Source organism: Onychostoma macrolepis, chromosome 03 (assembly GCF_012432095.1).
Source record: "Onychostoma macrolepis isolate SWU-2019 chromosome 03, ASM1243209v1, whole genome shotgun sequence".
Taxonomy (NCBI): Eukaryota; Metazoa; Chordata; class Actinopteri; order Cypriniformes; family Cyprinidae; genus Onychostoma; species Onychostoma macrolepis.
Window position 1 is genome coordinate 44,662,536 of NC_081157.1, and position 16,291 is coordinate 44,678,826.

The window sequence follows — 16,291 nt, forward strand, 5'->3', positions numbered from 1 at the left end:
CGGCACCGGGCAGTTTCTGTAGAGACTTCCAGATCACTAGGCTTGGAACAGTTTTATTATTGTTAACTAAAACTAAAAGCATGGTTGTAAAAAAAAAAAAATAAATAGAAATGTTGACATGATAAACTGAAATTAGTTTCATTAAAAGCACTAAAATTAGTTACTGGAAGAAAAATAAAATGAACTAAAATAAAACAAAACAAACAAACAAATATTGTAATTAATTAATTTAATCCATTTTGAGGAAGTAATTATGCATCAAGAAAATATAGATTAAATTAAAATATAAATTATATTACCAGTAAATAATTATATTGTTTTCATGTGTACTTTCCTCTAACATTTCAATGATTGTTGATGTTAAAAACAGCACAATGTGAAGACATTGCAGTGGGAACAATGTAATAATCTTGAAACCAAAAAGAATGTAATCGAGGACTTGCAACAAAGTATCGAGTCATGACGGAAGAACACGCCCCCGCGCTCTCATTGGTCTGGGCTATATTCAACAGCTTGGCCTGTCCATTGACGTCACGGACGTCAGTCTTCGCACATGGAATTGCGAATCAGTTGCGCTTTTGCGCTCCAGCCTGCCGAGCTCACGGACGCGCGAGAATATCCCCCGCTCATCGGTGCTGCGCACGGGCTGAGGACTGTATTCCGACACCCCACTGTAGAGCTTTTATTTTTATAAGTTGGCTTTTTTAATTTCGTTTCTTCAGCAAGACTGATCTCTCCTTTACGCGATGGAGAAGATGTCTCGACCTCTTTCTATAAACCCAACTTTCCTACCTCCGACCCACGGCGTCCTGAAATCCCTGCTGGAGAACCCCATGAAGCTGCCCTTCCACCACGATGAAGGTAAAGGTGGGTGGATGTTGCTTTGGAAAGTTTAAATGGTCTTCTGCATCAGCTGTTGATTGTCAGACGCGGTGCGCGCTTTGCTTTCATTAGCTATAATCTGCGCGTAAACGCGCTGCATGTCACGGTGTTTTTCAGTACCTGCTTATGCATGCATGCTGTCATGTGAAATTGATTTGAATTCTGATGTTATTTTAGATGGAAATGTATGTTTATTATCATATTTAGGTTGATATTTGCATTTCAGTGCATTGCATTCATTTTACGCGCAAACATAAATCCAGTGCGCAGTGGATTTAGCCGGAATGCATGATGTTACCTGCTTCAAATACGATTATTTTGCTGTTTATTAAGAATTTGCACACAAAGAGGCAGAATAAGCAGTCTACTCAACCGATACTGACTTTATTTGGATAGATGAAGTTCGCACGCAACGGAGAGGATTTGTATTTGTTCCCTATAGAGGGCGCCACTGAGAGGCACTGGTTGTTTTTGTGCTACCTCAATCCTCAGCACACGTTTATCGTATAAATAAAAGGCTGTTTTATCTTTGGCTGCATATATATGCAGGTCATGCATTGGCAACATATAACATATGCATGCTGTTTTTTTTTTCAGTGTGCACAATAAATATGTTGATTTGGTTGCATTTTTGGATCGGTTCACCCGGTTTCTTCACTCTCATGTCATTCTTTCTAAAACTGCACTTTCTTTCTTCTCTGGAGAAGTGCTGAGAAATAAGCACTCTTTTCCAGGGCTGAACACCAAAATCACAAAAAGCACCATAAAAGTAACAGCAAAAAGACTGTGCTGTTGTATGACTTCAGAAGACCTTGAATAGAGTGCAATAATGTGTTATGGGTCACTTTTAAGATGCGTTGGAACAGTGCATACTGTAAAAAGCTCTATGTGCATAAAATGATTTAAACTGAATCAAATTGTGATACTTCTGTGGTGCAACTTTTGTTATATGAAAAATAAGTGCCAGAATATAGCTCAAAATTCCTTCTTTAGTGTTTAACAGAAAATAAATAAATAAATGAAATATTTTGCATGAAAAAGCACATTTTCATAAATATTTTTTGCATTCTGAAATGGACATTTTCACCCCAAATTCTCATTACTGCATAACTTTTTTTGTTATTAAAATCTGCATAAATTAAATGTTGGTTTGGGACAACACATGTATAATAAATAATAAAAAATAATATTTTACATAAACATATTTTATTAAGATTTTAATTTTTTTTTTAAATTGTGAAATTGAGAAAATTAAGGCCATTTTTACCCCAAATTCTCATTATTCGCATTACAGTGTACAGTGTAAAATTACTTTAATAAAGTATTTTTTTTACTTAAATCAGCATAAATTAAATACAGTTTTGGAACAGCACAAATGTGTAATATATAACAACATTTTGCGTTAAGAAAATAAAGTATATTTTCATTAGGTTGTTTGCATTGCAAAATTATGACAATTAAGCACATTTTAACCCCAAAGTCTTAATACTTTATTACAGTAAAAATAAATAAATAAACATTTAATTATTATTATTATTATTAAATTAAAATGGGACAAAACAAAGGTGTAATAAATAATATTTTGCATAAAAGAAAATAAGGAATATTTTTAATATTATGTCAATTAAGCAAATTTCCAGTGAAATAACAGACTTGAATACAGTAATGTTTTCATTAAAATCGGCATGTAACACAACACAAATATGAATAAACTGAACAGTGACAATAACGCCTCCATCTTTTTCCTTCAGGGTTTGGGAAAGAGAAAGAGAAGGAGAAGAAGTTGGAAGAGGATGGAAATGCTCTCAACACTCCTCAGTCTGCCTTCTTGGGCCCAACGCTGTGGGACAAGACCCTGCCATATGATGGTGACAACTTCCAGCTGGAGTATATGGATTTAGAGGAGTTTCTGTTGGAGAACAATATTCCCGCCAACCCTGGGAGCGAGCAGAGCCAGCCTTCCCAGCAGCCCCTGCAGCAGCAGCAGCAGCAGCAGCAGCAGCCACCCTCCGCCCCGCCCACGCCTTCGGTGGTGGATCTCAGTAACCGGCCGGCCTCGTCTGCTCACTCCGGAATCGTGGGCCAGAACTGCCTCCAGAGTCCCAGCAGAACAGGTACCGACCCAAGCCTTGAAATGACACCCGAAATCTGATCTCTTAAAAATAGTGGGTTTTCCATAGAAGATCCATTGTGGGTTCCAAAAAGAACCTACCAGTGAACAGTTCTAAAAAAGAACATATTTAGAATTTACAGAACCTTCTGTGGAATGAAAAGGTTCCATGGGTGTTAAATGTTCTTCATGGAACCATCGGTGCAAATAAAGAAGCGTTATTTTTTTAAGAGTGAATGCTGAGTTTATCATCTTTTGCATGTCACTTTGGTTAATCATCAATGTTTTCTGTCAAGATATCTGACCTCTACATCTTTAAAGATTCGCCAACCTAATAACCCAAAACTCAAGCATCTGTCGTGGAGTTTTGAGTTTTGAAGCGTTCGACGGATTCCTTGGACTTCGCTCAGCGGCGGCTACTGTGTGTTTGGTTGAAGTCCATGTGGTCAGGTGTTTTTGGATCATGTTGCGCTCGCAGCTGTGTTGGAAGCTTTATCCCTGCCGCCTTTCAAATCAATTCAAGCCTGTTTTTCACTAGAGGCTGCAGAGGAAAACTGGGAGAATGTGCTTTTGAATTCATTTGACACTGCACAGATTTTGTAAGAAAAACCATAGATGATTTGCACATGGTGCAGTTCATACTGATGCATTACTGCATTACACTGTGACAGGCGTAAAAAATAGCATTTTTAAAATCATGAAAAAAAAAAAGTTTAGTAATGGTTTTTGCTGCACTAGTGCAATATTTGTTGTAGCAAATATTTGCCGCATTGTTTTAAAGAACTTAGAAATATATTGTATTTTAATGTCAATATTTAGTATATTCTTAGTACTACACGTACATATTTTAAAGACAAATAATTTTTATTTTAAAATATACAAATATTTTTATATATGTGTTATGTAATATTATATGTACTCAATAATATAAATATTTTGTAAGTATTAAAATAATATTACAAATGTAAATATTTAAAATAGAAATATTTTTATTTTAAAATATATAAGTACGTATTTTTAATAGATGTTTGATAATATATGTATTTAATTTGATCAATATTTTGCAATTATTAGATATTTTAATGTTTTAAAAATAATGAAATGTAAATATTTTAAATAAAAATATTTTATATTTAAAAATATAATTATGTATTATTTTGTAATGTACAATTAAATGTTTAATACTGTATAATGCGTAACACTTGAACATATTATTTAATAGTAATATTTAATAGTATATGCATTAAACTATTAAATCTGTTTTTTATATATTATTATGCATTGTATAAATTCATTCTGTATAAATGACATAAATGCATTGCTTATATTGAGACCTGTATTATGATTGTGACACTTTTTTCAACAAAAACCATAGCCAGTTTGCACATGTACATTGGTGCATTACAGGCGTTAAATTAAGTTTTTTATCATAAAAATAAAAAAAAGTAGTGATGGTGTTTGCTGCACTAGTGCAGTATGTATCACAGCACATGCTTGATCTGTGTTTTGTTACTCAGACCATGAATGTATCTGCCCAAGCGTGACTGACAGCTCTAGCCAAACACACCTGAGGGACCGTCAGAGTCACCCGTCACATTGATCATGCATGCCTTCACGAACCAGTGACTTTCACACATACTTCACACGCTTTTACAGCCATTAAACCTGTCATGTGAAATTAGACAAATTGCTAACAACATGCGTCACACCTTTAATTTGTGTAAATGCAGTTAGTGCATTAAATCACGTATGCTTTATGGCTAGGCGGAAACCCTATAGAAACACGAATGTGACATTCATCCTGTTAACACACCAAACTACTACAGTAATGCAGGTATTTAAGCATGTATGGATGAGAAATGACAAACAAACACACCCAACACATTCCTACATGCATGGATGGAGATTATTTGTGAAAATCTCACAAAACACGGTCCATTTAATCCCCCAAATCAAAATGAGTAAAAAATAATAATATTTTACATAAAGAAAATCAAGCATATTTTCATGACCATTACAATTTTTTGTATTAAGCACATTTTCATCCTAAATTCTCATTACTGAATTACAATGAAACAGTATCAATAAATAAATACGCAAGCAGGCATAAATTAGCTTAAATTAAAAGCACAGTAAATGCTACCAAGGTAACTAATATACAATTACAATAATTTTATTTATTATTATTTATTTATGTAATTTTTGCAATATGTAACATCCTAACATTCTTTTTTTTAATCTACAAATTTATATCATCACTAATTTATGATATCATTTGTAATAATATAATATAATAGTGAAATATAACCTGTTTCGACAGGTTTCATGAGATTCATTTATTCATATATGTAGGAATTAGTGCTGTCAAACGATTAATCGCGATTAATCGCATCCAAAATAAAAGTTTTTGTTTACATAATATATGTGTGTATACTGTGTGTATTTATTATGTATATATAAATAAAAACACATGCATGTATATATTTAAGATTTAAGGATTTATCAAATCTGGACTTTATAGCCACTTCAAGTGATTAAAAATGAAGTGAAATTAATAATCTCAAAAGCCATCAAAACTTTTCTAAAAACTTGATAAGAATTTCTTCTATTCAAAAATATTGTCAATATGTTGTATTTTTAATTAAAATATTTGAAATATTTTATATTTAAAATATATAAATGTTTTTAATATATAAAATATATATTTTTTTATTTAAATGTAAAATGTATTAAAATTTTAAAAAGATATGCCTACAAACCTATATGATATACTGAATAAATTCATTCTGGGAAATTAATTGTTCTTCCACCATAAAATGAAAGTTAAATTTAATTTTATGCATAAATTAAATCATATTTGTAAATGTCATTTCAAACTATTATTTTTAATATCATCAGTGTTTTTCGAAGCATTCTGTAGTAGGCCTATCATGTGTGTAAATATCAATGAAATTTCTTTCTCTTTATTTTGATTTGGTGAAATATTGAACCAGGCATGTTTTGACAGGATATTCATCCACTGATGTTTTGGACACGGTGCATCTGAACGCAGCTGGGAATATTCATCTGCCAGGATTTACAACAACCTGCAGACTTTATAGCCACTTCAGGGGAATAAAAGTGTAGAGTGTGTACCGTAACGTTAACCCTGCGCCTGCTTTTATTAGACAGGTCACTGTGATTCTATATTAGTTTGAAACACAAGCGATGCTGTAAAAGCGTCTGACCGCGGTCTCACCTCACGCGCGTCAGATTCGCTTCACTGTGAGCCTTCAGTGCGCGTTTACATGTGTGTGTGTGTGTGTGTGTTCTGTCTAGACGAGCAGTTCAGGCTCCGTTCCGCACATTTCGGCTCACGTGAAACCAGCGCGTTCCCAAAGCAGCGTGCGCCGCCATGTGATCAACACATGCGTCCGGCGCGTGTACCGCGCTGCTCAGAGAGAGAGAGAGAGAATGACACGCCCCTCCCATATTCCTCTCCAGCGTTCTGATTAGGCCCCGCCCCTCGCTCTCTGACACGCCCCGCGTCCCCTCCCACCTGTGTGCGTGCATCTGGCTGTGTTTCTCGGGCAGCAGAAGTACAGTATGTTCTCAATGAGACTCACATTGCCTGCGTCGTGCCGATTCACGTGCTGACGCGACGCTTGAGCAGAAAACACAGGAGGGAAAGAGAGAGAGAGAGAGGCACAGATAAAAGTGTTTATCACAACAGAGCTTGTGTTTTGAGATGTAGGCTGCAGAGTCACTGTGCTGCTGGGTTGAGCAAAACTCGGTTTCATTTTAGAAACGGCTCTTTTTTTGCTTCTTGAGTTGCACCTGAATTAGCCTGCATCTGAAGAAGAATTACTGAATTGCAATTCACAGAAATTCAGCACAAATAATTGCATAATTCATTTTGACTAATTTTTCTTTAATATGTTGTAACCTTTACATTTGGCAAATGAAGAGCAATGCCAAGAATATTTTGTCCAATATTAGTAATATTAAATATATTTTATATTCAAATAATACATTTAAATACATGAGAATATATTTTTAATACTATATGTATTTAATATTATTTATGTATTTAAAATAGTTGTTTTAACTTAAAATAATGTGTTACCCTGCTGACTTAAATTTTTTAGTTTATTCAACTAAAATATTCCAGTTGTCCCTTAAATTAACATTGAGTAACTTAAAATTTCAAGTTCAGTAAAATAAAGATTTTAAGTCAGTGGGGTAACAAATTATTTTAAGTTGAAACAACTTTTTGGAACTTTTTTTTTTTTTTTTTTTACAGTGTAGATGCATTGCTAAATACTACATTTACAGCAGTTGCTTGTATTTATGTCAGTTTCTTTCGATTTTCTTCCCTTGAAAGGAAATGTAAATTACTATTCTGCATCATTTCACTACCTCAAATCAAAGTCACAGCAATTAAATAATTCACTTCTGAATGGTTGTGCTTTCTGTACAGTATCCAGCTGCAGTTCTGCTCAACATGTCTGTCGCTCTTCAGCTTGCTCTGTCTCTGTGAGCCGCAGTCAGCAGTGGACTTTGCTCTCTCTGTGCGTGAGAGATCGGAGAGGACTAGCGTTTATGTACTGTTAGCAGTAGATAGCAGAGCGAAACGATGACGGGTGGAGGTTATTCATCAGCTTTGAGCACCAGAATTGATTGAGATAGTGACGTTAGTTGTGATAATAAACAAACACAGAGGGCAGAGGGCAGAAACAATGTCTTGACGCCTCCAAAATTCTCTTCTGCTCACCAAAGCTACATTTATTTGATTAAAAATACAATACAATCAGTAAAATTATGATATATTATTACTATATAAAATGTCTATTTTATATATCAGTATAATTTAAAATATAATTTATTTGTGTGATCAAAGCTGAATTTTCAGCATCATTACTCCAGTCTTCAGTGTCACATGATCCTTCAGAAATCATTCTGATATTCTGATTTGCTGCTCAAGAAACATTTCTGATTATTATCGATGTTAAAAACAGTTCATAGTTTTATGGAAACTATGATACATTTTATTTTTCAGGATTTTTTTGATGAATAGGAAGTTCAAAAGGGCAGAAATAGGAATAGGAAATAGGAATCTTTTATAATATTATAAATGCCTTTACTGTGACTTTTGATCAATTTAATGCATCCTCGCCGAAAAAAAAAAATTGCACAATTTAATCAAAATAATAATTTGAAAAATCTTCAACTTTTAAATTGCAGTGTAGTTCAGCCCCTGCTGGTCAATGTTGCAACTGCAACATTCAAAAGCAAAAAAGGTTGTTTTTCCCTTGATGGCCATTTCAAACTAGTAATGTATCTTTGGAAAAAAAAAAAACTGCATATAAACAAAAGTAAGCACACATATATTTGTCGCTGTCTGCTGTGTGTTTGAATTACTCACTGCTGTTGACTCAAAGGAATCAGGTATTTCTTTCCAACAAACAGACTGACTCAAATAAACCAGGCTTCCCGGCGCTCTTCCTTACTGCTGGCGGCTTCAGAGGATTTTATGTTTTCAGGAGAGATCAGAATTCCTGATCGGATGAAGTCCTGGGCCGTGGAACAGTCCAGAAGCACACAGCCAATGGAAAGCTGCTCCTCGCGCTAAATCCCAGCGCCCCTTATCTGCCCTCTGCTGCCTTTTAAAACTCTCCATAACAGTTTTATACCTCACATTTAAATGAAACTCAATACGAAGAATGTCACCAGGGTTATTATAGTCTAACTAAAATAAAACAAACTTTTTTTTATTTCTGCTAGTTGCCAACATTTCTCATTTTAATTAACTTGATGCAAAATTAAAATAAAAAAAAGATTAAAATCTTATATTATCTTATATTAGCAAGGCAGCATTTCAGCATTTTTTGTATTTTATTGCATTATATTGTCTTATTATTATATATAATATTTGGATAGAGAGACATACTATACTGTTTTGAATTTTATTATTAATTATGTATTATTATTATTATTAACAACATTCTTAAATGTTTTCCTTTAATTTCCTTCATATTGTAAATTTACATTGATTATACATATATTTTTACATCTCTTTTTCGTGTGTGTTTGAGGTGTTTCTGTACAGTAAGCAGCACTTGCTTGACATTAAGTCTAAGACATTAATAGCTGCTCATTTTATGGCAGATATATGTTTGCTGATGTCCGCTGCTCGTTTCACCTCTTATCAGTGCTCTTATCGCTGGTTAAAATAGAGCTTGTTAGGGCGTCTTTTTCCTGCAGCCGTCTACTTCCCCCGAGCGCAGACGCCTCCCTTCCCTCCATGTGTGTGTGTGTGTGTGTGTGTGTGTGTGTTTGAGGAAGTGAAGGCCAGGGTTCATGGGACGGTCACGATCACACCCCTGAACGCTCTGCCGCCCAGCACTTGCTCTCTCACTTGAACTCATGCTCTCACTGAGTCAGCGCTCAGACTCCTCCCCCCGCTCCGGACAGAGGCCTGTGATTGGCCAGCAGACCTCCACCCCTCAGGCCCAGGTCAGACACTCTGAACAGACTGACCCTGCGTCCCAGTGTGCATACTATCCACCCTATCTGCCCTAAATAGTATTGAAAATGACTAATATCACATAGAATTTAGTATGGATGGTTTGCACATTGGGACGCAGGCTGATAGAGACTCTCGTGAGGTTTATTCAGACGGCGTCGTGAGGAGATCAGAGCTGTTATACAGGAATACGTCTGGAAGATCTAGAAACACACACACTTTATTTCACAGGATTTTCTATTAACCATTAAACTTGTGAGTGACTGTTTACTTTCTGAACTCTTGCAGGTGAAATATTGAAATAATGACTAATCATGGCCTAATCTATTCTTTCTCTGTATTCTCTTTATTCTGTTTGCTATAGATGAATGATTGTAAATGATGATTATTATATTAATAACATAAATATAGTATTATATACGTAATAATACATATGTGTTATTATAATTAGATATTATATTACTTTATTATACTATTTTAAATAATAATTTAATTATTATTAATATTATTGTTATTATTAAAAAATTCCTGAGTCATGTTGGTCGTTTGACCGTCATAAAGCGCATCTTGATCGGGTCAGTTTAGATAAAGTCGTTCATTCGTTGATTTACTGTCTTCTTGTTTGTAATCTGGAAACACACACACACACACAGAGAGAGAGAGAGAGAGAGAGAGAGAGAGCTTCATCAGGTTTAAGCAGCGATCTGGGTCATGACAAAACCTCCCATTGGTTACTTACAACTGTGACCTCTGACCCCTGCTGTGTGTTTCTGTACAGCTCCTCATATTCACGCTGCTGCAGCTCATGAAGGACAAGAAGCTTTTGAGTTTAATTGTATATTCTGGTTGTGTGATTGCAAGTGTCTGCGTCGTGTGCAGTTGAAGTTGTGTTATTGTGTGTTTCAGTAGGATTGTATGTGTGTGTGGAGGTTTGCCAGCTCCTGGCTCTCCGCTCCTGTTTAATGGCCCTTAAATCAGTCAAGAGTTTAATTTGATTTTCTAATCCTTCACTAACGAACACACACATTTACAACACACACTCGCTTGCTCTTGTCTTTGACGTATTTGTTAAATTCAATCACGTAGTTGCCTTTACTGCATCAGTGTGCAGTGTGTTTTTAAAGCAATAAGCTTAGTTACATTATATTAATATATTACATTGTTATATATAATATAAGTAAAAAAATCACATTATTATTAATATTATTATTATTTTATAGTACAAATTATATTATAAAACAATAAATTATAATGTAATAGTAATAATATATATATATATATATATATATATATATATATATATATATATATATATATATATATATATTTGTTAGTTATTAACATATATAAATACGATTATTCTGTAGCAAAAATTATAATAAGCAACTATAAAACTAATATTTATTTGTATGGTATATTATATTTTATATTTACCATTATTACTTATTTTGATTATTATTATTTTGATTTTTAACATAATTTATATATATATAATTGTTTTTATATATTTGCAAATATGTGCATCTATAAAAGGTGGGTTCATGTGTCCACTAGTGGTATTGCACAAAAATCAACAGGACAAAACTCGATTTTTTTTTTTTTTTTTTACTTTTTAAAATATTTGTTTCTGGTCTAATAAGCATTTTATAATAATGTTAATGTTTTAATTATGCTACTTTTTTTTCTTTTTTTTTTTTGCTGAGCAAGTTTCCTTTCTATAATGATAATAAACATTTTTAAACAAATTCTGATTGGTTTTCTCTCTTCTCTGTCTTGGTCTTTCTCCCTCAGTTACCTCCTCACGTGACACACCCAGTCCTATAGATCCAGACACCATCCAGGTTCCGGTCCGGTACGAGCCTGACCCCGCTGACCTCGCCCTCTCCAGCGTCCCGGGACAGGAAATCTTCGACCCACGCAAGCGCAAATTCTCAGCCGAGGAGCTGAAGCCACAGCCCATGATCAAGAAGGCACGCAAGGTCTTCATTCCAGAGGACTTGAAGGTAAACACAAACACTGAAGCTTGAAGCACAGAGGGACGACAGAGAGCAGCCAATCAGAGAGTTAGTCACGAGTCATGTGACTGTAGGCAAACGATATTGTACATCTGTCTAAAAACATGTCAGAAAATAAGAAAAAAAAAACCCTATACTGTTTGTGTTTGAAATTTATTTAGATTTTTATTTATTTATTTATTTTTTAAGAATTTTTGCGGAATTGAATATTTAATGGAATTTTGTCACCAGCGGAAATTCCAAACGGATAACTCGTTTTTCATTTGTTTCTCTCTTTCCATCTCCACACAGGACGACAGATACTGGGCACGGCGCAGAAAGAACAATGTTGCAGCCAAACGCTCCCGGGACGCTCGCCGGCTGAAAGAGAACCAGATCGCCATCCGCGCAGGATTCCTGGAGAAAGAGAACACGGCACTCAGACAGGAAGTGGCCGAACTGCGGAAGGAACTCGGCCGCTGTAAGAACATTCTGGCCAAATACGAGGCGCGACACGGCCCTCTGTGAGCCCCTCCCACCCCACACAAACCCCGCCCACCTCCACAAACGCCCCGCCCACCACCAACCCCCCAGGGACTTCTGCGCGCCTCTTTGAGGCGACAAATTCTCCTTTCCTTTTTTTCACGTTTCTCTTTTCACTTCTCTCTTTACAAACCCAGTTTGCGTTCTTTAGTTTATTTTGTATTTCATGCGTGTCTTTTTCCTTTTGTGTAGTTTCGCACATTCACTTCTCTCTCTTTCCTTTTATTTGTTTCGTTCATCCATTTATTCCTTCACCAACGATGGATCGTTTATCTGGAAATGGTTTTCTCTGGAGTGTTTTATACACCTGTAACACGGACTGATGAATATTTTCCTCGCCGCTCACCCTCCTGTCTGTCAATCAACCGCTCGGCCCACCCCCCTCTTCCCAGAGGCTCCGCCCACTTCCTGTTGCTCGAGCTTCTTTTTGTGTATATTAATATATTTTAGTTGAATAGCTGTAACGCACCGACACCTTTCGTTCTGTGAAGTGTGTAAAACACTAGCTAGCGTAAGAACATGATGTTTGTTTTGTTCTTTTCCTATTCTATGTGTTTTGTCTGTTTTATTTCACTATTTCTTTTAAACCAACACCAGCGTAGTTTTTGGCGTCTTTCCCGCATTGTCCATGGAGCAATAAGCCTGAATCTCTTCAGAGGGCAAAACACATGAAATGTAAGCTAGATTCTTCTACTCTAAAGTTTCCGCAAAGCCTGTTTCATAGCGCCATCATTTCTGCTGTAGTGCGGAAACTTTACCTTCAAAACTTTCCCTCCAAAAATGCTGAATCCATATTTGTCTGTCTTTCTGTCTCGCTCTAACTCCCTGCACTAATGCGTGTGTCACAATCTGATCTGGTGCAATGTTTCTACCTATACTATAATCTGCCTGATATATTTATGGACTTTCGGGTTTTTTTTTTTTTGGTTTTTTTTGAATGGAAGAATCTTTTTCAAAAAATATTCAGCTGTTAATTACTACTATTGTTATAGCTGTTCTTATTGTTATGGCTGTATAGTAATTTTTCCTGATTGTTTATTGTTTTATTGGATATTTCAGCATGACTATTGTTTCAGAGTTGCAGCCTAAATCTAATTGTGAATGGGTCTTTTTCTTTTTTTTTCTCCTTTTTTAGGATGGACAATTATTCTATTCTCTCTTTTTATTTTAATTGTTATATATATATATATATATATATATATATATATATATATATATATATATATAATTTTTTTTTGTTTTTTTTTTTTACCCAGAGCATGTTTTAGAATTTTGATTTGTCAGTACAAGCAGATATTTGTAGATTTATTTTCTTTCTTTTTGTTTTGTAGCTTAGCGTGTCTGTCGGCTGTATGACTGTAATGAATGTGTTTTAAGAGGTTTTGAGGCGTTCGTTGAGCAGTAAGGTGTTGTCTCAAATACTGTGGTTGAAATCAGTTTGTTTACTGCAGACCAAAAGATATAGCACACAGATTTATTGATAAAACAGAGTTTTAATGTTTATATATATATATATATATATATATATATATATATATATATATATTTACATATATATGAAATCTATTCTAAGTAGATTTTTTTTTTTTGTACAGTATTTTTCCTATTCAATACTGTCTGAATATTTTCAAGGCACAACAAATCCAGAGTAGTGCAAGAGAAAAGTATGATAGCTTACATATATATCTATTATTCAGAGCTAAGAGACATAGTGTTTTGATATATTATGAAGTATATAACTGGGAGTAAATGCAAAACCCGGCATGTCCTCGATTTTGGGCATTAAAAACCTTCTGCACCCTCATATTCAAATAGCCTTTAGTATTCTGTCTCAGGGAACGCTAGCAGCCGGACCTCAAACCATAACTCGTAATAAATATTAAATATATATATATATTGCTGTGTTCTGTACATCAGTAGTTTTTTTTCCCATAGGAAGGAGCTGCAATCCCTCAGTCTAAACTCACACTCTTGATGCTGTGTAATGAGTTTCATTGCAGAGCATTTTACAGTATTGCTATTGGTTCTTTGAATGGAAATCTAAAGGCTATGCTTTTTTGGTCTATACAATTGAGTCTTTTTCACAGCAGAGTGTTGATATTGAATGTTTACTGCGGCAGCTCTGAGAGCTTTTGCTTGGTTGAATGTTAGAAAAGTCTTGGTGTCGATGGAGTCACTAGGTTTGAGTACAAGGTTTCGTAAGGTTCTGTAAAAGTTTTTTTTTTTTTTTTTTCTGGTCCGAGATCAGTTTTTTTTAACTCTGTTTATTCCATTAGAAGTTACAGGGTTTAAATCCAGGACTTCTGATCTCAGGTCAGAAGTTGTGTTTGATGCGCTGGTGACTTTGTCGACAGTAAAAGTCCTCGTCTGCCCCAGTTCAGGCCAAAGTTGAGATGTGCACAGAGTTTTATTATTGAGGATTGATGGGGCAGAAATGATGCTGTTTTTTATTGTTTCATTTAATTTCCCTTGATTTTCTTCCTCATGTCTGTTTGTTTGTGGTATAAATGCAGATGTGAGACATGTGTATAAAGCCCTGTGTAGACTGTTTCTATCTGTGCAAAACTGAATTAAAACCAGGATTAAGCCAAACCGCTTCTCGTGAATAATGACCCCCGAAAATACCTCCCTGAGGGCGTGAGGAAGACCCAACCCAGTTTTCAACATTTCACCAATGTGTTCCTCTCCTTTTTAGATGGGAAAGTTATTACAGGTTAAATAGGTCCTAGGCCACCATTTATGCTTCCTTCATGTGCTATCAAAATGACCTTAAATATTAACAAATTGGACATGAACTGCCTATCAGGTTGTATTCATGACTTGGAAACTGAGTTCATTTTGATAGCCTACCTGGTTTTCCAAGTTGTGCGATTCATAAATTTTAAACATGGCGGAAGAAAGAACAATTGTTGTAGTGACGGCTGTAACATTAATGAAATTTCGCACGCACAAAATAACCATTTGCAATTGTCACGCAACTTAAAAAGCATTGTTCACACAGAAATAATATGTAACCAACTTGAAAACTAACGTTTTCGCTATCGCGCGGATTCCTATTGGAATGACTGGATTTCGCCCGCGAATTTTCGCTGAAAAAGAACAAAACAGTAAATGTGATTTTCCTTACATCCATGTATATTGACGTATAACAAATTGGTGTGTATTATGTATTTTACACAGTGAAAGCAGCATATTTCACTGAGGTTAAAGAATAAAGCAGCAAGTTTACCATCTTAATATTTAGCGCGGGTTGTAAACCAATCTGATTTTATTCAAAATACGTTGCATATTTATAAAATATCTAATACATTTTGGCTTTTATAAGATTTTCCTAAGTATAGACAATAAACCCGGTGTCCTTCATGATTTCTATTCTTTCAACCTCAAAGCAACTGAAGGCGATTAATTCGTAACCAACTCCAGAAAAGAGACATTTCCGATAGCACGTGAAGGCAGCTGGACATTTTGGCAATACATAGCAGATCATCTTGTATTCACATAAATCTATCGTTAGATGTAGCCTAACTTTAAAGGCCATATCCATAATCTCATAAATTCATTTTTGTAGTAGGCTATTCCCTGGGAAGGACACAGCAGTGAGATTGTGTGAAACTGGTTGGCGTCTCTCTTTGGTAAAATTCACTACCTCAGTCCTGAAAGGAACCTATAACCACATTGAACCTGTTTAGTCCAGTGCCTTGAATTACCACATACGATTCCACACACATTTTAAAGCTTAAATTAACCTACTTGGACCGGATCGGACCTGCATGAAAAGGGCTCCCGCGCTGCTCCAATCAGACTGACCCCAAAATCCTACCCTTATTCGACACAAACTCAGAATTCAGACGGTTCGTCTTGAAAAGACAAAAACCGCCGTATTGAAGGCAACACCTGCAGACAGTCTATGAGAGAGACTCAAAGCTGGAGATGTTTGATCTTGTGTGTCACGTAAATGGAAGCAGAAACCTGAACCTTTACTGTCTGTTGCCACCTTTTGACTCCTTGTTTCTCTGTACATTTAGTGTCCAATAAAGACTTCAGTTTTTCTCTCAAAATCTGTTATTGTCTTTTTTCATAACTTGGTCTGTCTGAATTCTAGGCATTAAAACTGGGATTTGTTCCATGCATTTGAAAAAAAAAAAAAAAAAAGATACAAATAATGAGAAATTATACCAATTACTCGATTAAAGTCAGGTTGGGCATGTTATTACATTTTTATTAAAATAATACAAAAGTTTTTTTTTGTTTGTTTTT

The 16,291-nt window shown here is 35.1% G+C and overlaps 1 protein-coding gene across 2 annotated transcripts; it reads left to right on the forward strand.

Annotated features, from left to right (window-relative positions):
• The first annotated feature begins 315 nt into the window (after positions 1-315).
• Positions 316-16,092, forward strand: hlfa (HLF transcription factor, PAR bZIP family member a). Of its 2 annotated transcripts, none has more exons than XM_058768493.1 (4): positions 316-867; positions 2,634-2,996; positions 11,289-11,500; positions 11,804-16,092. In XM_058768493.1, the coding sequence occupies exons 1-4, from the start codon at positions 747-749 to the stop codon at positions 12,017-12,019; spliced, it is 912 nt and encodes a 303-aa protein (XP_058624476.1). In that variant the 5' UTR covers positions 316-746; the 3' UTR covers positions 12,020-16,092. The 2 variants fall into 2 exon arrangements, with proteins under 2 accessions (XP_058624476.1, XP_058624477.1); XM_058768494.1 differs by having other exon boundaries at positions 320-861.
• Positions 16,093-16,291: the final 199 nt, after the last annotated feature.

What these genes read in the sequence shown, in the direction of transcription:
- hlfa (XM_058768493.1), top strand. Translation starts at nt 747, where the DNA reads ATGGAGAAGATGTCTCGACCTCTTTCTATAAACCCAACTTTCCTACCT. An exon ending in CCACCACGATGAAGGTAAAG is followed by an intron (nt 868 to 2,633) that starts GTGGGTGGATGT and finishes TTTTTCCTTCAG; the next exon opens with GGTTTGGGAAAGAGAAAGAG. An exon ending in CCAGAGTCCCAGCAGAACAG is followed by an intron (nt 2,997 to 11,288) that starts GTACCGACCCAA and finishes TTTCTCCCTCAG; the next exon opens with TTACCTCCTCACGTGACACA.